Source organism: Thermobia domestica, chromosome 3, assembly GCF_964235325.1.
Source record: "Thermobia domestica chromosome 3, izTheDome1.hap1.1, whole genome shotgun sequence".
Classification (NCBI taxonomy): Eukaryota; Metazoa; Arthropoda; class Insecta; order Zygentoma; family Lepismatidae; genus Thermobia; species Thermobia domestica.
The window spans coordinates 63,627,968-63,651,464 of record NC_137456.1 but is presented as its reverse complement, the minus strand read 5'-3'; the positions used below and the strand labels follow the sequence as shown (position 1 = coordinate 63,651,464).

Genomic DNA, 23,497 nt, shown 5'->3' with positions numbered 1-23,497 from the left:
CGTTTCCTCCCACTTTCTTCATTCCACCATTTCATTCATTACTCATCATCACCGTCTCCTTTAGCCTAACCGGCATAACCGCGGGACGTAAAACTCAAAGATTTCATTTTTATTTTTTGAGTTGCGTTGTCTCAAGCCGTAACAGAATTAGGACCCTCGTCAGAAAACTCACAGAGCCACTTTTCGTATCAGCTACGCAAGGAATTGTGAAATGTAATGTAACGCAAAACATGCAAAATCTCATAATAACTGTCGTGCCATTATTGCAAACCAAAACTTAGATTTTGCGTTGTTTCGTCCAAATCTGATGAACCCGAAGAAGTTGTATCGATTAATCTTTATTGAATTAAAATGCTCCCAATTTGGTTCTTTTTCTCTTGTTGTTCTGGTGACAGTTGCTAAAAGGATCTAGCAATACTGTGGATGTTCAAAACATGGCAGCGATTACGAGGGCAAGTGGTATGTTCGTAAACAAATGTTCCTTTTAATAATTAATCCTCTTACAAGTAATAACTAAATATAAGAGTAAGGTTAAGAAAACATAGAAATTAATGTTGTATATGTAGAAGAAAATATAGCTTAGTGGGAAGACATTTCCCAGTTGTTATGTAATTAAACTTTCACCGGAAAATACTGAGAGAAAAAAATTGCAATAAACTCCATATCATCGTACAGCGATAGAGCACTATCACCCCCCCCCCAAAAAAAAAATATATATATATGTAAACATTAAAAATATGGACTAGAGATCAGGGTGCCTATGAATAGATATTAATTACGCTCGTGAGATGTAAGACTTGAATTACGTGAATGTAAGACTGAATTACGTAATGTGGTTAATGTGAGGCTAGATATTCTCAAGAGAGAAAATATTATTGTTCATATGTTCGCATATAAATTTAGGCAATAGTACTATTGAGTAACGCAATAGACAAGTACCGAGGACTATTTTAGAACTAATAATAACTTTCGAAAATTCATATTTTAAAACTATTTGCGCTATAATTACACATTTCTGTAATATACTTAGTTATTACATCATATTTCCATGAAATAGGAATTCTGTATTGAAATATTGACAGATTAGATCTTCATGAGAATAAAAACTTCTCTTCGGGTTTACAATAGATTGTCAAGTTAAAAAATAGTCCTTTTCTTGCTTTACATAATTCCCTTAGTCTTTCTAAGTGGCCACTACAAGGAAGAATTGTATCTATTCCGGGTCAATGCAGGGCGTAGCAGGTAAGCCTGTGCAGGGTGTGTCCGTAGGGAACAGGCACGAAGCGACGGTGGGTGTGGGTCATTCTCAGAAGTCAGGAATTTCATTCCATAAACTTTTAAAATTAAAATTTATTCAAACTTGTTGAAACTTAATTTCAAGGTAGGTCTTCCAGTAATAACACTGGAATAGTGGTCCAGATCAAACATATAAATGTTAATAGTTTTTGAAATTGTAAAAAAAAAAAAAAAAAAAAAAAAGTGATAATTTGTTCTACAACTGTGACAATATGAGCCACAGACATGACACACAGAATAAAAGAGTATATAGACTTATAAAATGTACTTCTTAGAAGTATGCCTACATGTAGAAAAAAGTTTTTTTTTTTTTCATAAAACCGTAACATATGAGTATGGCCTAATGTAATTCTTCAAAGGCCTACGTGGGAAAAAGTATGAAAAAGCTATTAATAAATCACATCCGGAAAGGTACCCATGGCCTATTGGCACAACCAAAAAAGTAGTAACAAAAAGAATTTCAATACATATTTTTTAATTTGGTAAGATCCTCTGTAAAGATATACTGATCACGTTTTTTTATTTGAGGTTTCGCGAAACTTTACCCACAGCACTTTAGTCAACAGTTTCCACATTTACATTTTCAGGAAAAATAAATTTGTCAGCTCCAGTCGATTTCCTTATAAAATGTACAATTAGTTCTCTATCAGAGTCTACTCTTTCCACCATACCAACATAATTCTGTACAAGGTTCCTGTCAAATTTAAACTCAGCGACTACATAGATGTTAGGTGTAATGGTCTCTGATGGTTCTTGATCATCTTCCTCATTGGAGTAGACCCTTTAAGTGCTTCAAATTTGCAACATCTAATGTTCATTAAGGAAACTAATCAATCACTTGTAAGTAGCTAATAAATTATGAGAAAAATGGCAGAAGAAAATGCAGGCTACTGAGAATAGAGAGGGACAAAATACCCAATTATCTTTTATAAAGAGAGCAATAAAAAGGATACACTTTGATCATTAATTTTTCACTTGTCCAATCCCATAGTGAAAACAAGTTTGCCCAGCATTGCACTGCATGCAGAATAGTCGTCTTGTCTGAATATTGGTCCTGTTGTTCTTACTCCATGTGATCTCGTGTACTTTTTCATTGTTCCGTGAAAAGTCTGTAGGTCACTTGGAAGAAGTTTCTCCAAACTCTCCATCTCTTCTGAATTGAATACGTGAATATCAATGATGCTGCTTTCAGCGCTGAGACAAGACCATCGATATTCGGAATGTCTTTTGCAATAACTCACAATACTGTCTGCTAACCTTTCGATACACGCACCTATACCATCGAGTGCTCCTTTATCATGTCCTGCCTCCGAATAATGCCAATGAAGGCTGTCAACCTCCAGTTCCATTGCCACGAAAGTACCAGCCAAGTAAAACATGTTCTTATTCTTGTATTTTGTACTGGCTGTCACTCAGAAAGTGGACTTTCATGAGATTAGGTACTTCTTTCTTGATTGCTGCAAATACAGGTTTCAGGTGTGCACATATTGCTACAGGATCATGTCTTGTGCTTTCAGACAAAGTATAGATTGACTTGTGTTGGACGGATTCTTCTCTTGCAGTTTTGTAGTATATGATAACAGTATGAAGTGTGACCTGCTTCCTACAACCACCAAAGTTCACAGACTGGACCTGTTCGCCATGCAACTCTATCCATCACGACTCTGGAATTCACTAAAGAAATATTAAACACTTCTGACCAGAGTATATACACTTGTTTATTAAAAACTAAATTCCAGTGTAAGAGTTTCAACAACGTAACGTTGTCTTCATCAGACACTAACTGAAAGATCAGTTAGTGTCTGATGAAGACAACGTTACGTTGTTGAAACTGTTACACTGGAATTTAGTTTTTAATAAACAAGTGTATATATTCTGGTCAGAAGTGTTTATTATTTCTGTTCGCCATATTTACATTGATAATTTTCAGAGAAGTCGATGTGTACAAAAACTTCACCATCAGCCAAGAAATTCTTAATACAGCTTGTAACATGAAACTGATGTGTAATGTTGGCTACATGTTGCCTATATTGTTTAAGAAGCATGGTAAACTTCAAAACCAGTTCATGATTAGTACAGGTGATTATCTCTTTGTATGTCGTATGATTCAAGTTCCATCTTTAGTAACGAGATATATATATATATATATATATTTTTTTTTAACCCATTGCTCGTACTTAATTTCTTCATCTTCAAAATCATTAATCAGAATTGGACTATTGTTTGGGCAACATTCCAAACATGTTTTCTCCAGGCATTTGGTGTGTTTTTTTCTTTTTCTCACATGTTATACTTTGAAGTAGTTCATTAGGAGACCTTTCTGTAATCATTCCTAGTAAGTTCATTTTTTTCACAACCATCTCAAAGTTATCACACAAATTACAGTTGCAAGTACTTCGCTTTTGACAATCCGGGGAAACTGTCCAAAATGGGCGTTCACGACAGAACTGTTGGTAACTAAGACCTTTATGTTCCAGGAATGAGGTTGTGAACTTTAGGTGTAAATTTTTCATTGTTTCAGATAATAGTTTCTTTTGCTGTTTCTGCTTTGACTTTGCTATTGTGTCCTATTTCCCGGGACAGAGACGGCTGTTGTCATCTTGCTCAAGGAATGTTATTATGGCATTTTGAAGCTTTTGTTTCTGGAGCTTTCTCGCTTTCCGAAGGCTAATTTTTGATTTCAGCAGATCTTTAGAAGTCAAATAATATCATATTCACTAAGTTACTTTTTTTTTAAAATCAAAAGTGGTTCTTTCTTGAAGTTCACAGCAATCTGTCTTTTTAACGCAGAGCCAAATGCAAGGTGTCTACGAACTGTAGCTGGAACCTTTTGTCATTCAGCATTTATTTAACTTCTTTCATTGGTGTGTCAGATTTCTTCGATCTACCCTATAGTACCTTTGTTTGTACTTGCTTACTTGTCTCTTCAATGACTTATTCTCTTTTTTTCACTTTTTCTGATTCTTCTTTCAGCAATTTTCTACAATTTTCCTCCTTTTTTTGACGGCCACTTCCAACTCGTGAGCAAGATGGTCTGTGTTCAGGTTCATTCTGTTCAGAACTTTCAGGTGGTGTTCCAACAGCTAATAGTGCCTGTTCCATTTATTTTCTTCCTTTTCTTTGTATTTTCTAGTTCGTTCACGCCAACCTTTCTTTATTTGTCTCTTTTTCACGCTCGCTCATTTCACTTTCTTCCTGGATGCTTTCTTTCTTTCTCTATCTTTCCTCTTGATTTCTTCACACTTCTCAGGATCATATTTTAATTTCTCCCTGGCACGCCTCATACTTAGATTTTTCATCTTTCTTCTCAGTATTTTTTTTTTAAAGCCTGCTTCAATATTATTCATTTCGAGACTGGAAATTATAATAAATAAGAAACAACTTCCTAAAATTTAGCATGTAAAACCCAACATTTAGCCTGAAAACAGAACATTTGACTGAAAGTTATGATTTCTATCAGTTCCTTCCGTACCGCTACGGTAAAACCTATTATGAAAATTTGGTCAGATTAAACTTTCAATTCAAAGCTGGAAATTTTACGCGGTTTGTGGCATGATGGTGGCGAAAATCTGGGATTTTTCAGCCATGTTTATATACACGGAGCAGGACGTTTGGGCGCAAAGCAGTCCGTGATGAGCTGCTTCGGCGTGGTTGTTCGTTCTTGACTGGTCATTGAGAACTCTGTCATATTGTCATATACAGATTCCATGTCTTTATTGGAGATAATGCTGTTCTTTATATGCCGCCCAATCGTATCGTTCCTTTACGTTAGATATATTATAAAGAACAGAAATTTGTTTTGCGGTGTCACAGGCTGTCTACAGTAAATGTTATTTGATCTTCCTATTTCAATGTATAGCTAGTGCCTACAAGTGCCTGTTTTTATGAAATCTGAAATAACTTTTTCTTAATATAATAGAATAAGCATATCTGGCCTAATGAGCAGATCAAATAACAAAAAAGCATTCAATAAATGCTTACATAGTACTTCCTGAATCACCCATAGCATTAAAAACACCATTTTTATTCCAAAACTAGCTCTTACTCGTTTAGTCTGACCTCTTGGTACAGGCCAGTACTTAATAAACACTTCTTATGTTTTGTACCACGCATTTTAATAATTTATTATGGAAACTGAAATTATGTACAGTATTGTACACATTTTAAGATAAATTTAAGAATGTCCGACTCAGAAAATCAAGTACACAGTGCTGTATGAATATATAATCACATCTTTAAAATAACTAAACATTAACGAAAAACGTACGTCTTTTTACATAAATTACATGTCCTTATTACGTATCCTCTTTTATTAAAAGGAAATATTCTTTTAAAACTAAGCCGTATAGTATCGAGACCAAATAGTCAATAGTTTGCTGCGGTTTCTTCCCATTTCTTTTCAACTGGTAGAGACAAGTTGTGCATAATGTGCCAGGGTTGGCTGGTTTAAACCAAAAAACAAAAAAATGTTCGTAAAAGTGTAAGTGTTTTGTAAAATCTTGATGAACACACATTTGTGGGTTATCACGTTTCACTCCCGTATATTATTCGTATTCCCCATTCATTAGTCAAAAAGATTATACATACAAAAGCAACTTTTTTTTATAAGTTTATAAATGTTTATTTTGTGATTCTTTGTAGTTGTTATTATTGTTATGTAATTGCAATCGAAGAAAAATTCTAAATATTGTTTCGTTTCAATGTTTACTATTGATAAAATACATGGAAAATGCCGTCCTTTTTGTGTGTGTGTGGGGGGGGGGGGGGTCATACAGACCCCACGAGAGGCATTTAGTGAAATAAGTATCTTTGGTATCTATTTATGTATAAATGAGTCTGAGCCAAAGTGGACTCAAATAATTCGTATCTTTATTCACTTTTCGTATTGATATGCAGATTAAGTGGGTGTATTTCTTTAATTTGGGCCAGTAAAAGTCGTTGTTAACTAACTTGAACTAAATTAGTTCTTCTGTACTCCGTAGTACTTTGAAATTGTCCATATGTAATTCTGTATAATGGTTTCACTTGTGCAACTGTTTATCTTTTTGTCCTTCTGAAATGACTTTTCACAGTTATATTAAGAAGCATGTAAAGATCAGTACAACGTATTTTTATCAGGATTCCTTCGTGAGTGAGTCGGCAGACGTAGAGCATTTGTGGCCAATTAGTCCTGGTTCCGAGTTCAAATGGAGGACAATTTCTCTCGGATGTAACTCGAGAAGCGGTTTTTATTCCTCTTTAAGCTTATGTGACTCCTTCCAGCATAACCCGGTTGTTGCATAATAACATCAAGGCGAAACACTTATTTCTGTCCATATATGATATGAATATATAGAGCAAATTATTTAAACCATAAAAACCTGGTTTAAACCAAAAACAAAAAAAAAAAAAAAACGGTTTTTTGTTTTTTTTTTTTAAATAAAAACCATGGTTTTTGCCAACCCTGTAATGTGCAGAAACTTTGTTGTGTTCAAGATATTATTTATAGTTTTTGCAAAATTATTTGTGGAACTTTTTCGAAATTTCCAGTACCTATTTTCACATTTTAGTGTGTCTAAACATCCGGACTCTAGTTATGGAATTTCTTATAACATATTTAGGTAGGTTAACCTATTTGGATAAAAGGTTTTGCGCCCAAACGGCCGCGTTTAAATGTCTGCGCCCAAATGTCATGGACCCTATATACATGTATCAGTAGTATGTAGCCATAAATGTGACTTTAAAATTCAAGATTACAGTGTCGGTGCTGCTTGAATCACTTTTTCTAGAATTATAAGTATGAACAGAAATTTAAAAAAGAATAGGGTAACTTTTGTTGTTTTTAATTCATTACTGGTGAAAGAAATCTTCATAGGTTATAATTACTGTTAGTTTCTGGTTGCAAGATACTTTGGTCTTTCTTTACATTTCAGCTAGAATGGTGTGGTGTTACATTTGTGGACACAGTGTCACGTCCATGAATAGGCTGTGTCTACGGATACATTTTTTTGTTTTAGACCCTGTGCTTTTTGAAGTTATGCTTTGTATGTTGAGCATCAAAGCCTTTACTATTAATTCATTGAATTATTTTATAAACTTACCTTATTATTTAAAATCTAAGTGCACACAGACGTGATGCGGTGGTCTTTACACTGTTACAAAAATGTCCACAAAATTTAAATATAGCCAGAGAAATGACAAAGCTTGCATCTCCTTATGTTTCTCTGAACTAAATGGCTGCCTGAGGGCTGTTTACAAAATATACACAGTATGATGCTGGTACCTGGAGGTATTTAGTGACACTATTTTTTTTTTTTTTGTCTACAGATGTGACATATTTCTATGGTTACAGATATTAAATCTGAAATTCAATGAGCATGAAAACTAAGTTTAACTTTATGGTCTGGAAAAACGTTTTTTAAATGTTTCTTCAATCCAAAAATGTACGCGTACGGCTTAGGTTTATGTTAACATGTGAAATATAAACCTGGAAACAAACAAAACAGTGAGTGGTAACAGACCACAGACGTGACAAATCACACTCTGTAAACAACATTTGAACAATATAAAAATATGTTTATCTCAATTTTCAGTTCATATGTTTTCTGTCAGGTTTTCTAGGTTTTTTAATATGATTTTTTTTAAATCTTTAATTTTCATAATAAAGAACAGATATATAAATTCCTGATTTTTTTGAGAATGACCCGTATACCCAAAAACTATTTGAATTCCGCAGATGTGAGCCAGAACTAACCTAAAAACTGGCTCACATCTCAAGAATAGGCCTATATCCTTAATATTTATGGAAAGAACGCACTACGTATGCTGGGTAGTCACTAGAGATTCATTCCATCGAAAATCACACGATGGTGGCTGCATAATCATTTTTAAAGATTCTGATAATTTGCACATATATTGGTACATGTTTCGTAAACAGAATGGTATGATTTAGAAGTATTGGATTCCATTCCGTATGCCCACGGCGGCCATGTGTGGCAAATAATGACAAAATCAGGATGCACGCGAAATACAATATCTCAGAAGTGGAAAGGGGTGAGACAATCATCAATGGAAAGGTAGTGAAGTGACCTTTAATGCAGCGCTAAACACGTTTTATCAGTCCAATTTCAAATGCTTACAATAATGTCGCACACTCTAAATGAGCATCTGCTAAATTACCATTTTTAAGTCCCGAAAATTCTGAGCAAGTTGAGCTAAAAGTGTTTTCTATGGACTTCGCATTTGTCTCCACACAATGTATTGCTGAACAAAATAGGAAATCGTAATGATTATTTTATAAGGCATTAAACATGGCCACAAATGGATTTTGCCAATGCTTGCACTTGAATATCTATGGCGGTGGAGGAAGTGCGAAAATTCTGAAACTTACACTAAATGACCTTTAGTTCATAATGCTTATGGTTGATGAGGGGGTTGGGGGAAAGAAAGAAAAAACGAGTTTTGGAGTTGGTAGATATACAGACTGACGTTGGAAAGTTACCTATAAAATGGTGTCAAGATACAGGACCATGTCATGTATTTCTTTCAGCCATAACATGTATGAATACGTTAAAATGGAGCTAAATATGACTAGAACAGTAAAATACTGTGTTACTAACAAAGCATGAACAAGGAATAGGCCTACTCAGTTAGTGGATTCCAGTATATACATAATTTTTGTATTAAGCGAATTTGCAAATTCGCAAGATCTAAATTAATCTACAAATATGAGAAAATTGTTAAAAAGTTTTTCACAAAGAAACACGATCTTTATCTTTTTTATAAATCCGCCATCCATCCTATTTCCAAACATCAATGTTGCGAAATCTTACTTCTGTTGTAACTTTTTAAGTAGAGGTTTCTGTTGTACACTTCAGTGAAAAATAGAGCCAGACAAACATTGACACTCTTTAATTTTATGAGTGAAATTGTTAATATAATCCCATTGTTATGTAATACTATTCAAACATAAGTGTTTTCACAATTGAGAATGCCTTATGTAAAATTGTTTCGTCTTTAGTTACATGCTTGGAATTATTGGAGTTCCTTGATAGCATTTGAGGCCGTTGTATCATTTTCCTTGGCGTCTCTGATGTGTCCCCTAATTTTGTTCTATTTCTTTTGTACATTCACATCTCACTTCATAAAAACCAAAGTAGACCAATTCATTATGCCCAATGACTTCTCTCCGCTAGTAACATATTTATGTCCGTATTTATAAGTTAGAGGTGTGCCCGAAAAATAAGTACCCTAAAATATACTAAAACAGTTCATTCAAACCAAATTTATTTTTACATTAAAGAGCACACCTTAAACTGTTGTTCGACATAGTGTCCACCAATGTTCAAACACTTGTCAGAGCAGGTAACCAACTTGTCCCAAACTTTCCTCAGCAAAACATCCCACCAGTGTCCGGCAAGTACCGTACGCACCGTTTCGTTTGAACGTCACCGCAACGCTAGTGTCAGCACTTTGTGCATGCGCGCTCGGTTCACTGGTTTGCCTCTCCACTGACGCCAGTACGGTTGAGTTGTCGCGAATGTACTATATTCTGTGATCGTTTAATGTTTTAAACAATTGTTAAACCCACCGACTGTGAGACCCGTTCTGTTATTCGGTTTTTGAATGCAAGGAACTTTAAGCCGGCCGAAATTCATCGTCAGATTGTAGAGACTTACGGTGAAAATGTAATTTGATGAAGTTCAATGAAGGACGGACAAATGTCCACGACGAACCGCGAAGTGGACGGCCTTCTGTTGTGACTGATGAGTTGGTGAACAAAGTGGATGAGAAACTTCGTGAGAATAGACGGTGCACAATGACAATGCTTTCAGATGAGTTTCCTCAATTTTCGAGAACTTGTTTTGCATGAGATTGATACCGACCACTAAGGTTATCGCAAACTGTGTTCCGGCTGGGTTCCGAAAATACTCACAGACGCCCACAAAATCAAACAACTTGGCAGTGCCTTGACATTCCTTACCCGTTACAGCGAGGAAGGTGAGGACTTTTAAACCAAATTGTGATTGGTGACAAAACGTGGGTTCACCATGTCAACCCAGAATCGAAACAACATTCAACGAAATGGCGGCACACAGGATCTCCCACAAAGCGAAACTTCAAAACGACAATGTCAGCAAAAAAACTCATGTGCACAGTGCTTTGGGGCAGGAAACAGGTTTTGCTGGTTTACTTCGTACCCAGCGGTGACACCATCAATGCGGAACGATACTGTGAGGCTCTGAGAAAATTTCAGCATGCAATCCAAAACAAAAGGAGTAAATGCTCAGTAAATGAGTTGTGTTGCTCAATGACAATGCTTGTCCTCATACTGCTGGTGCCACCCAAACGTTAATCCGACAGTTCGGTTGGGAGCAGTTCGATCATCCGCCGACCCTACAGCCCCGACTTGACGCCGTCTGACTACGACTTGTTTCTGCAACTGAAGCGCGAGCTCAGCGGTAAGCGCTTTGAATGTGATGATGACAGAAAATATGCTGTAAAGATATCGTTGTCTTCACTGGCGGGATGTTTTAGTACCGGTATTTTTTTTTCAAAACGGTACTTACTTTCTGAACACGCCTCGTACTTTAAATCTGAAGTTAAACTTGGCCATAGTTTTTTTTTTTTTTTTTTTTTTTTTGTGACTGATTTACATGTTGTGACTGTGATTATGACTGTTTTCGTAAATTTCTAAGGCTAGTTTTCTCCACTTACCTAATGTCCTGCTATAACCGATTTTTACTCCCAAGTCATAAATTTGTTGCAATTGTTTTTCCACCCCCTCTTTTAATAATATCACTCTATACACCCTTAACAGAAAATTATTCAGACATTAAATTCAACTTTGTAAGAATTGGTTTGATTTATCATAAGTATAGTAGTCCCGTGGATTTGGTTCCTATGCTCTAGTCTAGTTTAGAGACTAGTATGTTATTTTGCTTGCTATTATTTATTTAATTTTAATAATATCGTTGTTAAGTTTCCAATTTAGTAGTAAATTTGACTTTGGGTGAATATTATTAAGTTTTTGAGAAATAAATATAATGAATCTACCTTTCTGTCCTATACATGTTGTATAGGGTAAGTCCATTGTATTTATGTAGTCTGTATCCTATAGCTTAGTAAGTAAACATTCTAGGAATGAATGCATTTCTTAATGTCTTTTATAGATATAGATTATGTTACCTGTGAATCGGTAATACTTAAGAGGCCTCATCGCTGCGAAATTAAAATACCGCTAATTTTACAGTAATTATGTGATATCTTCAAATAGTTAAAAGATAATCGAAAAGTGGAACAAGACCTCCCTAGACAATATTATTTTGCGTGAGATACCGTTATCATGACTCATTTAGTTGCTTTCGATTTCCAGCCATATTGAAAATCGGCATTTAATTTCGCGTTTCTAAATGACTGCAAACGGAAAGCTACTAGGTGACTCGTGATAACGGTACCTCATGCAAAATAACATCGTCTAGGGAGGTCTTGATCCACTTTTCGATCATCGTTTATCTATTTGAAGATATCATATAATTAATGTAAAATTAGCGGTATTTTAATTTCGCAGTGATAGGAACTCTTAACAAATTTAAACTTATCTTTCTGTAGGATTGTATGCTTTCATAGTACGTAGTGAATCGTAACTGAAGAAAGTGATCTTACTTTCTTATAACTTTCTTTTGTCAATGGATATATAGCTGAATAGGTGAGATGAAGAAAAGTATTTGTGCAGAATCACACTTCATGAATATGTCAATAAGAAAGTTATGTTATGCTGTTCTTCACATAAAATTCATGTTTAAATTTCGTAATAACTTGAAAACTGTTATACTAATCCATAGAAATACGTTTTTCGGTGCATTCAGCAATTATTTTTAACATTAAGAATAATTATTATTTGAACTTGCACTGTTTTTCCTCTCACCAGTTCAATTATATTCGTATATTCGTAAATATAATTATGGGATAGTTATGAAGTATTGTCAGTAGTGTATAGCTATAACCAAGTTCCCATAACCAAAACCACAACATTGTCATAAGAATATACTCCAATTTATTATTAATATTATCTTATACAAATTACCAACATGTAACGCACACTATGCACATACATAGTTTGATGACAATAAGCATTAAACCTTATATAGATTTATGATCCACCGAAATTACGATTGAAGTAAAGACTAACTTGCTGTCCTGTAGACTCAGTTAATGTTTCATTACAATCTAACCTAACAACGGATAAACAATGTAAGACAATATGCTAACACACTCAGGAATTTCAACGATCATTTTACTCACTTGTAATCATGATTCCTAAAAACGCTTTGTACTTTCTGGCTTTCTGCTCTTGCCTAGAACTTTGTTCACGGAGAATAGGAGGAAAACAGCAAAAACATCGGGAAAATATAAAGGAATTGACTCACCAGAGTAGAGCAGTGCGAAGAACACTTTTGTCTTGATTGCCAATCACACGTCAAATAGTAAGCACCACACTGTGGCAGCCACGGGCTCAATTTTTTCATTCTTTCGTTCACGTAGGGAAAGGTTGCCAGCTCATGTTGATGTTTTATTTTTGGTGCCAGTGTTACTTTTTGAATACTATCTTCCATTAGTTGCTTTAAGCTTTAGATTGTTTAAGAAAATAATAATAATAATAATAATAATCAAAAACCAGTCCTCCTCTTTCAGTCTTGGCTCCAAATAGATTGTTTGAATCAACAATACTATATTGCTTTTCTTTGAAATATCTCAACATGCCTGAGACCCGGTATTCTGCTTTAGCATTTCTGAGATGTTCCTTGATCCATACCTTAAGTTTCGTTTTGTCATTCCAGTGTCTGGAGGGTTATATACGTAGGTGTGGCAAGAAGAAACTTAAAAGTACGGATCAAGGAGTGTCTCAGAGATGCTAAAGCAGACTGGTTTCAGACCTTTCGAGACATTAGAAAAACAAAATACAATATTGTTGATTCAAAACTTTTATTTGGAACCAAGACTTGTTTTCGAAAAGTTCCTTATTTTCTTAAACAATCCAGACCTTAAGATAGATAAGGATTGATTAAGCAAGGAATAGGACACAGTAGTTAGAAAATACGTGCAACACTGGTACCAAACAAAAACATCAACATGAGCTTACAATCTTCCGTACGTGAACAAAAGTATGCACAAATTGAGCCCACCATTCCACAGTGTGTTGCACAACCTTTGATGTGTGACTAGCAGCTAAGACAAAGTGTCTTTTACATTTCTCTGCCCGGTGAGTCCGTTCTTTTTAATTTTTTCCGGCATTTCTGTTATTTTTCCTGCTATTTTATCCTCTGTGAACAAGGCTGTAGAGGAAAGCCGAAAGCTAGAAGTACAAAGTATTTTCAGAAATCGCAATTACAACTAAGTGAAATCAATATAAACTTGTTGCAGGGTTCAGTCACACTTTCTAAAGAACTTTCCACACACACACAGAAATTATTGCTCTTAAGTAATACTTGCAATAAATAAATCTAAATATTATCCTAGTAATAACAATATTCGCTAAAAGCGGGGAGAACAGGCTGCCCATAGTCAAACTCTCTACTTGTTTGTAATTTTTTTCATTACTTTCTCTCCAATGTCGTTTATGTAACTTGCCTTTTCTGTCTGTGTTCTTTCCGCTTTTTATTTCTTTTTCCTCACAGTGAGGTGGTTAGAGATTAATTAGTTCCAAACATAAGGATGAGTCATTTCGTAATAAGTAATCTTTATCAGCCCATGAGATGATGATGATAATATAAGTGTGTTAGTATTATGTTCAATGCAAACACTAACTCAGATCATCATCATACCAAGATCTTTTTTTTCTTTCTTCAAAGAACTACAGTATTAGGTAAGATTTTATATATTTACTCGCTTTTAAATACGCCTTCAAATTTCTTTATTGTGTGGCTTGTGCTGTTGTACACTGCTGAATAACTGGCCTATTTGAGATACTGAGTTTCAAATGCCTAGTCTTATAACCTAGTTTCATGTGTATTTTTTCTTCTCTTCCTTTTATTCTAATTATTATAAAATTCTAGAGATGCAAAAAAAAGCCGGCTTTTTTGAATCGATGGTTTTTTGCACATAAAAAGCCGGCTTTTTTGGGAAAAAACGAGAATTTTGGAAATTTTGGCTTTTTTCATTTTCATGATTTTTCTATCTAAATAGCTTTCTTATAGTATACTCTATAGTTTAATAAGATTTCATGACCTAAATGCCATATTTCGCTCTGGAATTCACCATTATAATGGATGGAGCACATGTTTTATGGATTAAAGTAAACAAAGTGTGTAGTATTTGAGGGCAATTTTAGAGGCTATTAAACTTTAACTTCTGAGTTACCGACATCTTTTTTCTTCTCTAGGTCATCTCATTTTTAGTCATCCGTGTTTCATTTCTTCAAGCTTAGTACTCTACCTTCTAGCACATAGTTAAACTTACGTTTTTCAATATATCCGTCAGAGCGTAGTTGCACATTTCTTTTATACTGTAGCTGTGCAATGATTTAGCAGTAATCTTCCGGATACAACTCTGAATACAAATTTATACAAATAATCAGGAGCGGATTTAGAAACGTATTTTGGGAGGTGTTTCTCTGATTAATGTTTAGTTTTTCTAAAGATTCCTAATTTTTATTTGAGAGGAACTTGAAGTTTGTGAGTACAGGCATAACAAATATTTCGTTTCGTTTGGATATACAGCAATAATCTTCCGGATACAACCTTGAAGACCATTTTATACTGATAATCCGTGGCGGATTTAGAAAAGTATTTTGGGAGGGTTTTTTCTTATTAATGTTTAATTTTACAAAAAATCCCAATTTTGTATTTGAGGAGAGCTTGAAGTTTATGAGTACAGGCATAACTAATATTTAGTTTGGTTTAGAAATTCCGTAATTTGGGGTACAGGCTTCAATCCGAAAGACATCCCCACCCTGACCCCCTTCGCAAATCCGTCACTGCTGGTAATTAGCAATAACGATTTTCAAACGATAAGAAAGTAAGTCGGCCAGGACTCACAGTACACGCACTATCTCTACATTCACAGATGGAATTACGAAAAACGTTTGTCAAAATGGCCGAATGACGGGTTGAATCCCGGACTTCCCGATAGAAACGCAAAAGCTAGCCACTCACTCATGTTTGTTGTGCAGCTGTGTTTAACCCTATGGCCTATGGAATCCGAAGGTTCAATACCGCGTTCACAAAAGCTTTCCATTGACTTCTATCCTTACCCAGTTCGATCCAGTTTCTACACTGTATTCCTATTTCTGCGAGATCCATCTTAATATTGTCCTCCCATCTGCGCCTACGCTTTCCTAGTAGACGTTTTCCGATTGGTCTTCCAGTTAACATTTTGAAAGCGTTCCTGCCTTCTTCCCTTCTGGCTACATGACCTGCCCATCTGAGCCTCCTAGACTAGATGACCCTAACGATGTTTGGTGTACCGTATAAATTATGTAGTTCCTCGTTATGAAGTCCGCTATTTCCCATTCCCGATCCTCTTGGGTCCGAATATTCGTCTCAGGATTTTATTATCAGATATTTTCAGTCTGCGTTCTTCCCTCAGCGTAAGCGACCATGTTTCGCAACCATAAAGCACAACAGGCATGATTATTATTATTATATATTTTAAGCTTTAAATTCCTCGACACAATTCGCGACAACAAAATATTTTGAACTGAATAATAACACGAATTTTCTGATTTCAGTCGACATTTAATTTCTTCGTGGATATGATTTTGGTCTGGTAATATTGATCCCAGATATTTGAAGGTATCTACTTTGTCGAAATTATTATTTGATGTTTTAACGCATTCATTATTTGCCGTATTACGATCCTGGTGAATTTCCATGTATTTAGTTTTCCCTGCATTTACTTCTAAATCAGTGTCGCTGCATGCGTTTAATAAGGCCTCTGCATTTCTTTCTATTGTTCTTCTATCATCTCGTATTAGATTTACATCAGCATACGCCATAACCTGGTGAATACCATTCAGCTCTAGGCCTCGGTTATTATCTTTGATTTTCCTTATAGCGTACTCCGGAACAAAGCTGAATTATAATGGCGATAACGCCTTTGCTTGTTTCAGACTATTCTCAATGTGGAAGCTCGCATTTTTCTACTCGGATTTTACTCTGGGTTTCATTTAAACACATTTTAATTATAAAACTAACTTTTTCGATATTCCAAATTCTGTAAGAATGTTGTACAATGTTTCCCTCCTAACCGACTCGTAAGCCTTTCTAAATCAATAAACAGTTGATGTACTGGGTAATAGATTCCGATTTCTTTTCGAGTATTTGTCGAATGGTAAATATCTGGTCGATATTTGATCGATTTCGCCTAAATCTACACTGATAATCTCCAATAATTTCATCTGCGTATGGAATCAATCTTGTTAATAGAATGTTAAGAGAAATGCCTCGATAATTATTACAATCAGTTTTGTCTCCCTTCTTGTGAATTGGAAAAGAGATTGGTTCTTTCCACTCTTCTTAAATGTATTTCATAGCTTTTCTTTTTTGAAAAAGAAAAAAACTTTCGTAACGATATGTTGAGTTCATCTTGTTAAAAATTCAGAAACCTTCAGGACTGGGTAAACCGTGATAGTGGTTATATGTTCCAGAGCGTAGGAAACCACAAGCTCAGATGAACAGTCTGTTACGCATATGATTCATGAACAGAAAATTCGGTACTTTCCCGATTCTGAACAAGCTTAAGGAACAGTCAGTGCATTACAGAATTCAGAACTTTACCGATTTTGCGAATTCGAAGCACCTGATAGGTGGTAACAGATTATTACGTATGTGATCAATCAATGAGAAATTGTTCGAAATATTCATACAATGTATATGACAATTAAAACTTAACTGAAAAGTTTCAAGAATGTACAGAACCACCCGAAACGAAGCTCTTGATGTGCGGCCTTTAAGAGTATTATATAAATGTATTTCTCTCATGTTTTACTTTATTTTGTTTCAAAAAGAGGGTGTGTGATATTTTGAAGTAAAAATACTACATACAATTTTGCTAGTTCTTTGTGTATATATATATATTACTACTCACTTTTGTAGATAAGAGGTTAAAAAATTATTATACAGGGTGTTTCAAAACAACACTGACAAAGTTTGGGAGGTGATTCCTGACATCAAGATAAGATGAAAAGTATAGACCAACCTGGGTGCACAAATGCTTCCTTTCGGAGTTATAGGCTGCAGAAAACATGAAAAAATTAATTTTAAACGTCCATAGCTCTAATACTATGAAACCTACCGTAGTCGGGTCAAGACTTCACTTAGGTACTAATATGTGCCCTATCCAAATATCCATATCTCAGGATACTGCAGTACTTCCGCAACAAGTTTTATAAAGGTAGTTGGTGAGTACTTCAAATTATATGCCCGTAGCCAAACTGACTCTATAAAAATTGTTGCGTGAGTACCTTAAGATTCTGAAACATGTATTTTTGAATAGTGCACATACTAGTTTCTAAGTGAAGTCTTGACCCGACTGCGGTAGGTCCCATAGTTTTGGAGCTATAGACCTTTAAATTTCATTTTTTCAAGTTTTCGGAAGCCTATAAATCCGAAAGGAAGCATTTGTGGACCCAGGTTTGTCTATACTTTTTGTCTTAGCTTGGTGTCAGGAATCAGCGTTGTCGGCGTTGTTTTGAAACACCCTGTATATATTGGTTAATCTTTTGGAATTCATAATGTAAATATGTTAAGAATTAAAAAAATATATATTTTCAAAACTCATGGTTTGTTTTAGAGGTTTTATATTATTATCTGCATCAACCACTAATTAAATGAGCTTTGTGTTGTAGAAAAACGAAACAAAGTCTGCTTTATCAATTTAAAGCACAATTTTGGAAAAAGCCCAAAATTTCCCAAGCAAAAAAGGGAAGTAGAAAAAACCGAGATTTTTTTCCCAGAAAAGCCGAGTTTTTTCCGAGCCCTTGCATCTGTATAAAATTCAGACATTTTCTGCATTCATTTTTCCGAATCTTAATAAAATTTAAATACAAATGAATATGTCAGTCTTTCTCCAGTATTATCTTTGGATAACTTTTGTTTAGCATAATTACCAGGCTTTGATCAAAGAAACTAAAAGTAACTAATATTTGCATCGAATCTAAACCACGCCATATTTAAGTCCGGTGCATCTAGTGGATAGACAAACGTTAATGTAAGAACACCTGGCAGAGAATAGATATTACCTGCAAGACACGATGGTTAATTTATGTGATGCATTTGATACACTGACCATGCAAAACATTATGCTCACCTAACTATATCTAGTATGTCCAACTTGAGCTCGCAGGATAGCAGCAGTGTGGTTTGGCATGGAGCCAATGAGGCATTGGTAGGTGGCTGGAGGCATGGCGCACCACATCTGCACACACACGTCACTTAATTCATGTAAACGTTCCATGACATCCAAAAGTGTTTAACTTGTTTAATAATTGATGAGTAGGGACCATTACAGCAAAATTCATCATTGTGCTCCTCGAACTGCTGCAGCACAACGTTGACCTTGTAACAAGGAGCATTATCTCACTGAGAGATGTCATTGTAAGCTGAAATGGCCCATATGAATGAGTATACAAGATTAGGAATTAACTGTCGATTGTTAGGAGTCGTCATGGTGCCCTTCACACACACTACCAGACACGCAGGTGATCATGTGAAGGTTCCCCAAATTATAATGGAGCCACAACTGCCCTGTCGTCTCCAACTCTGCACGTCTGTGTCGGCTGTTCTCGTAGAGACGACGAATTTTGACTTGGTCATCAATGTGTTGGAGGCAGTATCTTGATTGCTTGGACCATACAACGTTGTCCAGTAAGGATGAGCATACCCATTTCAGTCGTAATGGACGTTGCCGTGTGGTTAATAGTGGTACATGTGTGAGACGTCGGCTGCGGAGGTCCATATCTAACAGAATATGATGAACTGTATGCTCAGACACATGTTTTGTCCACTGTTAAAGTTTGCTGTGTGCCACAGTTTTCGCCGTATCCTGCTGTAGCAACTTCGACATTTTTAATGAGATGTGACCTCCTCACTTCTTGTGGTTTGATGCTTGTTCACCGTCCTTTTTCCACCTTTGGAAGACACTAAACCCTGGCAGAGCACCAACAGGTCTTGTTGTTTCCAAGATGCTCGTTCCTAACCGTCTTTCCCCAATCGAATTTTGATATATCGTAGGTCTTCCCCATTCTACACACAAAGATCACACTGATTGATCAAGTGAGATCCATGTCACCGTCTGGCGGACGGTTCTTCTGTGCCCCGTGCCTCTTAGCCAGCTCAACACGATCTCATTCAAAAAGTAACGGGAGATCATAATGTTTTGGCTGGTGATTGTCGTCTATGTAATTCGTTCCTTTTCGACAAATTGTATTACAAATTTCTAGCCTGAACCTGTTGCGTGGTCTTGTAATCCAACTGTCTTGAAGGCGAGTGTGTGGTGGGGAACAGTCTGTGTTGCGAGAATTGATTTTATATGATAGTCTGTGTCCCAGCAGACTGCACCGAATTGAAGGCCCGGCCATGGTTTGGAGCCCACGTTATTATTATTATTATTATTATTATTTTTAAAGTTTAACATCCCACTATTTTACACCGAGGCTAAGGGAGACTGTGATGATGATAATTAACAACATAGTGAATGAAGGAAGTGGAAAGAAACAGAAGAACCCTTAGAAAACCCACGTACACGGTGTTTGTTCACCACAAAACCCGCTTAGCGGAAGCGAAGATCGAACCAGGCACCCCACACGCCTCACATGAGCGCTCTAGCAATGAGTCATCGCGGCCCGGCGTGTCCTTCATAACCTGAGTATTGCATAAGGACTCAACAAATAATTTATGCATTCAGTGGGCATTGTACTCAATCCAATTTTTGTCAAATAAATAAATATATAAGTAAAATGAAATTAAAGTAAATAACTTATGTCCAATAGGAAACTGTAGGGTAGACTGCATCTAGAATTACACAAGGCAGTGACTATTTTTCCATCTGTATTGTTCTTTATTAATTATATTATTATGTCTATTTCTCACACAGATAATCTGACAACTGATGATAATAGACCAAAGACAGGTAGCACCAGAAGAGCATTCAGCATAGTTTTGACGATATTCGTAGTCTCCATTCTTGCTTTGTGTTATGTTTATACGAAGTTCCCAGAACTTGAAGAGTAAGTTTTTCATTTGTTTTTTTCATTTTTTTAAAAATACATTTAAATGGGTGTAGATTTATTTTAAGCAGCTAATAAATAAATAATTGAGGATACCTTATACTGTATACAACAATGTGAAGTTTGTCTCTCCTTGTTGTGGTTGCTACTCTTTAACAGCCTTGTGACTGATTTGTTCGTCAAGTCCCACGTAAGTATAAGTATTATTAAGAAATTTGCTCTTATCATTAAGAAATATTTCCTTGGAATAACAGCACAACTATTACACTAGATAGTCATAACAAATAAAGTATTAATTGGAGAAGAATAAATCACAGGGATTTGTTTATACCAGGAATTTATCAAACTGTAGTACCCACAAACTGGAAAAAGTCAGGGAATTTCGAAGAAATTATAGCCAATTCTTGGCTCTAGATTACTTTTTACCACAAGTGTGCTAGACACTTTAGTGAACTTTTATTCTTTAAGTTATTCTGAATGCTGTCTTTTCCTTGGGGAACGTAGTACGCCTTTTGGCAACCAAATGCTGTTTTTGAAAATTATCATCACTAGCGCCTCTAGTGAGAAAAAAGGAAAGTGTAGCCATCGCTTCGAAACTGTGAAGAAAATAGAGAGGCTAACACAGAAGTGCATATCTGCTGAGCAATAGGAACAAGGAAGAGTAAACTTTGTAAAGAAAGATTGGAGTTTCAAGTTATCTTTGTGCTCTCCCAGAATACGGTTAGAATCTATCCTCACAGCTGCCGGTCCTTTGACGGGTAGCAAAATGGAATGAAACTTCTTTTTTTTTTTTACCAGCGATTGTGGCTGTTCAGAACTGTTCATAAATGCAAGGATGCCCTCGACAAGACATTATGTTTCTATTAGCCTATTTTGTCACCTTAACCAACACATTTAGTGAAACGAGCTTTTACAATTTGATTCGACCAATATTTGTGTTTGAGTCTGTTTCGCGATAACTCATAAAAATTATTCGATTGGAATGAATTTCGGTGTATGCTTTCATAAAAATTATGCAGTTTTAATACAATATGATGAGTATTTTACTTTAGACTTTCCCACAATCTCCGCTGATTGCATTTAAAATTAGTGAAGACTGAGCGCTTAATTTCCTCAATGAGAAGTGAATTTATTTTCCTTATCTAATATATATATAATATGCATGCTAGCAGTACGATACGAAAATAATGCGTGGGGAGAACCGGGTTCGATTTCTGGCGGGAGCTCATGTAGTTCGGATTCCACGTTAATCAGTAGGTCCCGTCTCATAGCCTCGCTGCTGCAAGGGACGTTAAATTAAAATCAACTCAACGGAAATAACCCCAAAGATTTTGATACACTGAAAAACATCTCCCAGTGCATAACAGCAATTGGTATACCTACTCTACATCACGTTGCACGAAACGTGCCGTCGTGAGCAGTTGTGTATCCTACAACGAAGTAGACACTTTCAGCAACTTCCCAGAGGAACACTGAGAGCGACAGTATCACTTTTGCACTGTTTCACTTGTAGAATTTCTTCAAGTTCGAGTTCGAGGACTTTTTGATCGCTCTGTATATCGTATCCAGTGCTAAAGCTGTGGTATTAGAATTATTACTACCCATCTGTAGAAAATGTTATGTCTATGACCTAGGGTAAGTACTAGTGTATTTCTAGATCAATCCAAGGACTAACTGAGGCTTAATTCCACCTTTGATTACATGCGTGATTAGATTGTATAGTCTAAATACATATATTTACAATTTTTATTCGTATTCTGTTTGAGAGTCTTATTTTATCCGTTATTGAATAAGTTATAATAGTGTTCTGTACTTATTCACTTGATTAGTCATAGGACATGAAATACAAAGCTTTTCTTGTGTAACATTGTACTCTGTCTGTTCTTTCAGGGATGAAAAACAACACATCAAAGTTCCACGTGACATAGACGATGCAAAAAGTCTTGGACGAGTTCTTTCTCGTTACAAGGACAAGTACTTTTTTGAAGTTCTTAGTGGAGTTTTCCTTAGCTACATATTGTATCCTTTTGTTAAACATGGATGTTGTTTCTTGCTTTCTTAATATTTTTATGTTAACAGATATTTAAATTTATAATTATTGTATTTAAATTAGCTGTAAGAAGAACTTAAAAATATAATACTTTTACTTTATGTATCCAGTCTGTCGCAGCGTATATTTCTAAAAATTCGTTAAACTAGAATAAATACAATGGACCTGGGTCCATTGTATTTATGTAGGTGGAGCTATCATAGAAAAATTAAATGTTAATCGTAGGAAAATTAGTTGTGGTTGTACATAGCACCGAATATGCCAGAAAACTATGATCACTTTGTACGCTTGAACCACCTTTCCTTGCATATAATGAGGAGCAACAAGAGACTACTGTATTTTCACATATAATAATGAAAATACCTTCACGCAAGACGTTTCAGTGATATATAAAAAGTGAATATAGTGATGCTTTCTCAAAAAGGTATTGTAATGGTGAAGAGAAAGTATCCTTCGATTTTCTGGACATCCGTTATTCCTTTCTCAAAAAATAAGTATTAATATTAAAGCACCGCGTCATTTTTTTTTTCAAATAAAGATAACTGAATGTAGCAAGTGATCACATTTTTTTTTTCTTTCTTTCTGAAATTTCTGTATTATCTTCAACAATAACTAATTTTCAGACGATGAATCTTTCAATAATTTTTCTAGGATAGTTCCAGGAGCGGATTAAGGCTTTTGGGGCCCTGGAGTCAACTATTTCAAGGGGGCCCTATGTTACGAATAATTTCGGCGCATAAATTTTCTTTGCTGCCTTCCATAGTCTCATAGGCTTATCAAAACACCGAGAACTATGCTATAGCTCAGAGCCCAAATTCATTTGAATAGGAACGTTTTATTGTTAAGGAGATTTGGAAAACCTGGATTTGATCTAACTAATGACAGAGACATCTCAAAGCAATTGGCGCCACAAGCTAATGATTTGGTTTGTAATAGAGGCCCAAAAT

At 35.5% G+C, this 23,497-nt stretch overlaps 1 protein-coding gene across 2 annotated transcripts in view; it reads left to right on the top strand.

The window, feature by feature from the left end:
• The first annotated feature begins 305 nt into the window (after positions 1-305).
• Positions 306-23,497, top strand: part of stas (Transmembrane protein stas) — a 35,738-nt gene continuing 12,546 nt past the window's right edge. The window contains exons 1-3 of one of the 2 annotated variants that reach the window (XM_081751001.1): positions 306-459; positions 20,368-20,500; positions 22,391-22,519. In XM_081751001.1, the coding sequence (XP_081607127.1) occupies positions 435-459; positions 20,368-20,500; positions 22,391-22,519 (287 nt within the window). In that variant the 5' untranslated portion in view covers positions 306-434. Of the gene's footprint in view, positions 460-13,952; positions 14,141-20,367; positions 20,501-22,390; positions 22,520-23,497 lie in introns of those variants that run through there. The other variant, XM_081751000.1, reaches the window with a different exon arrangement.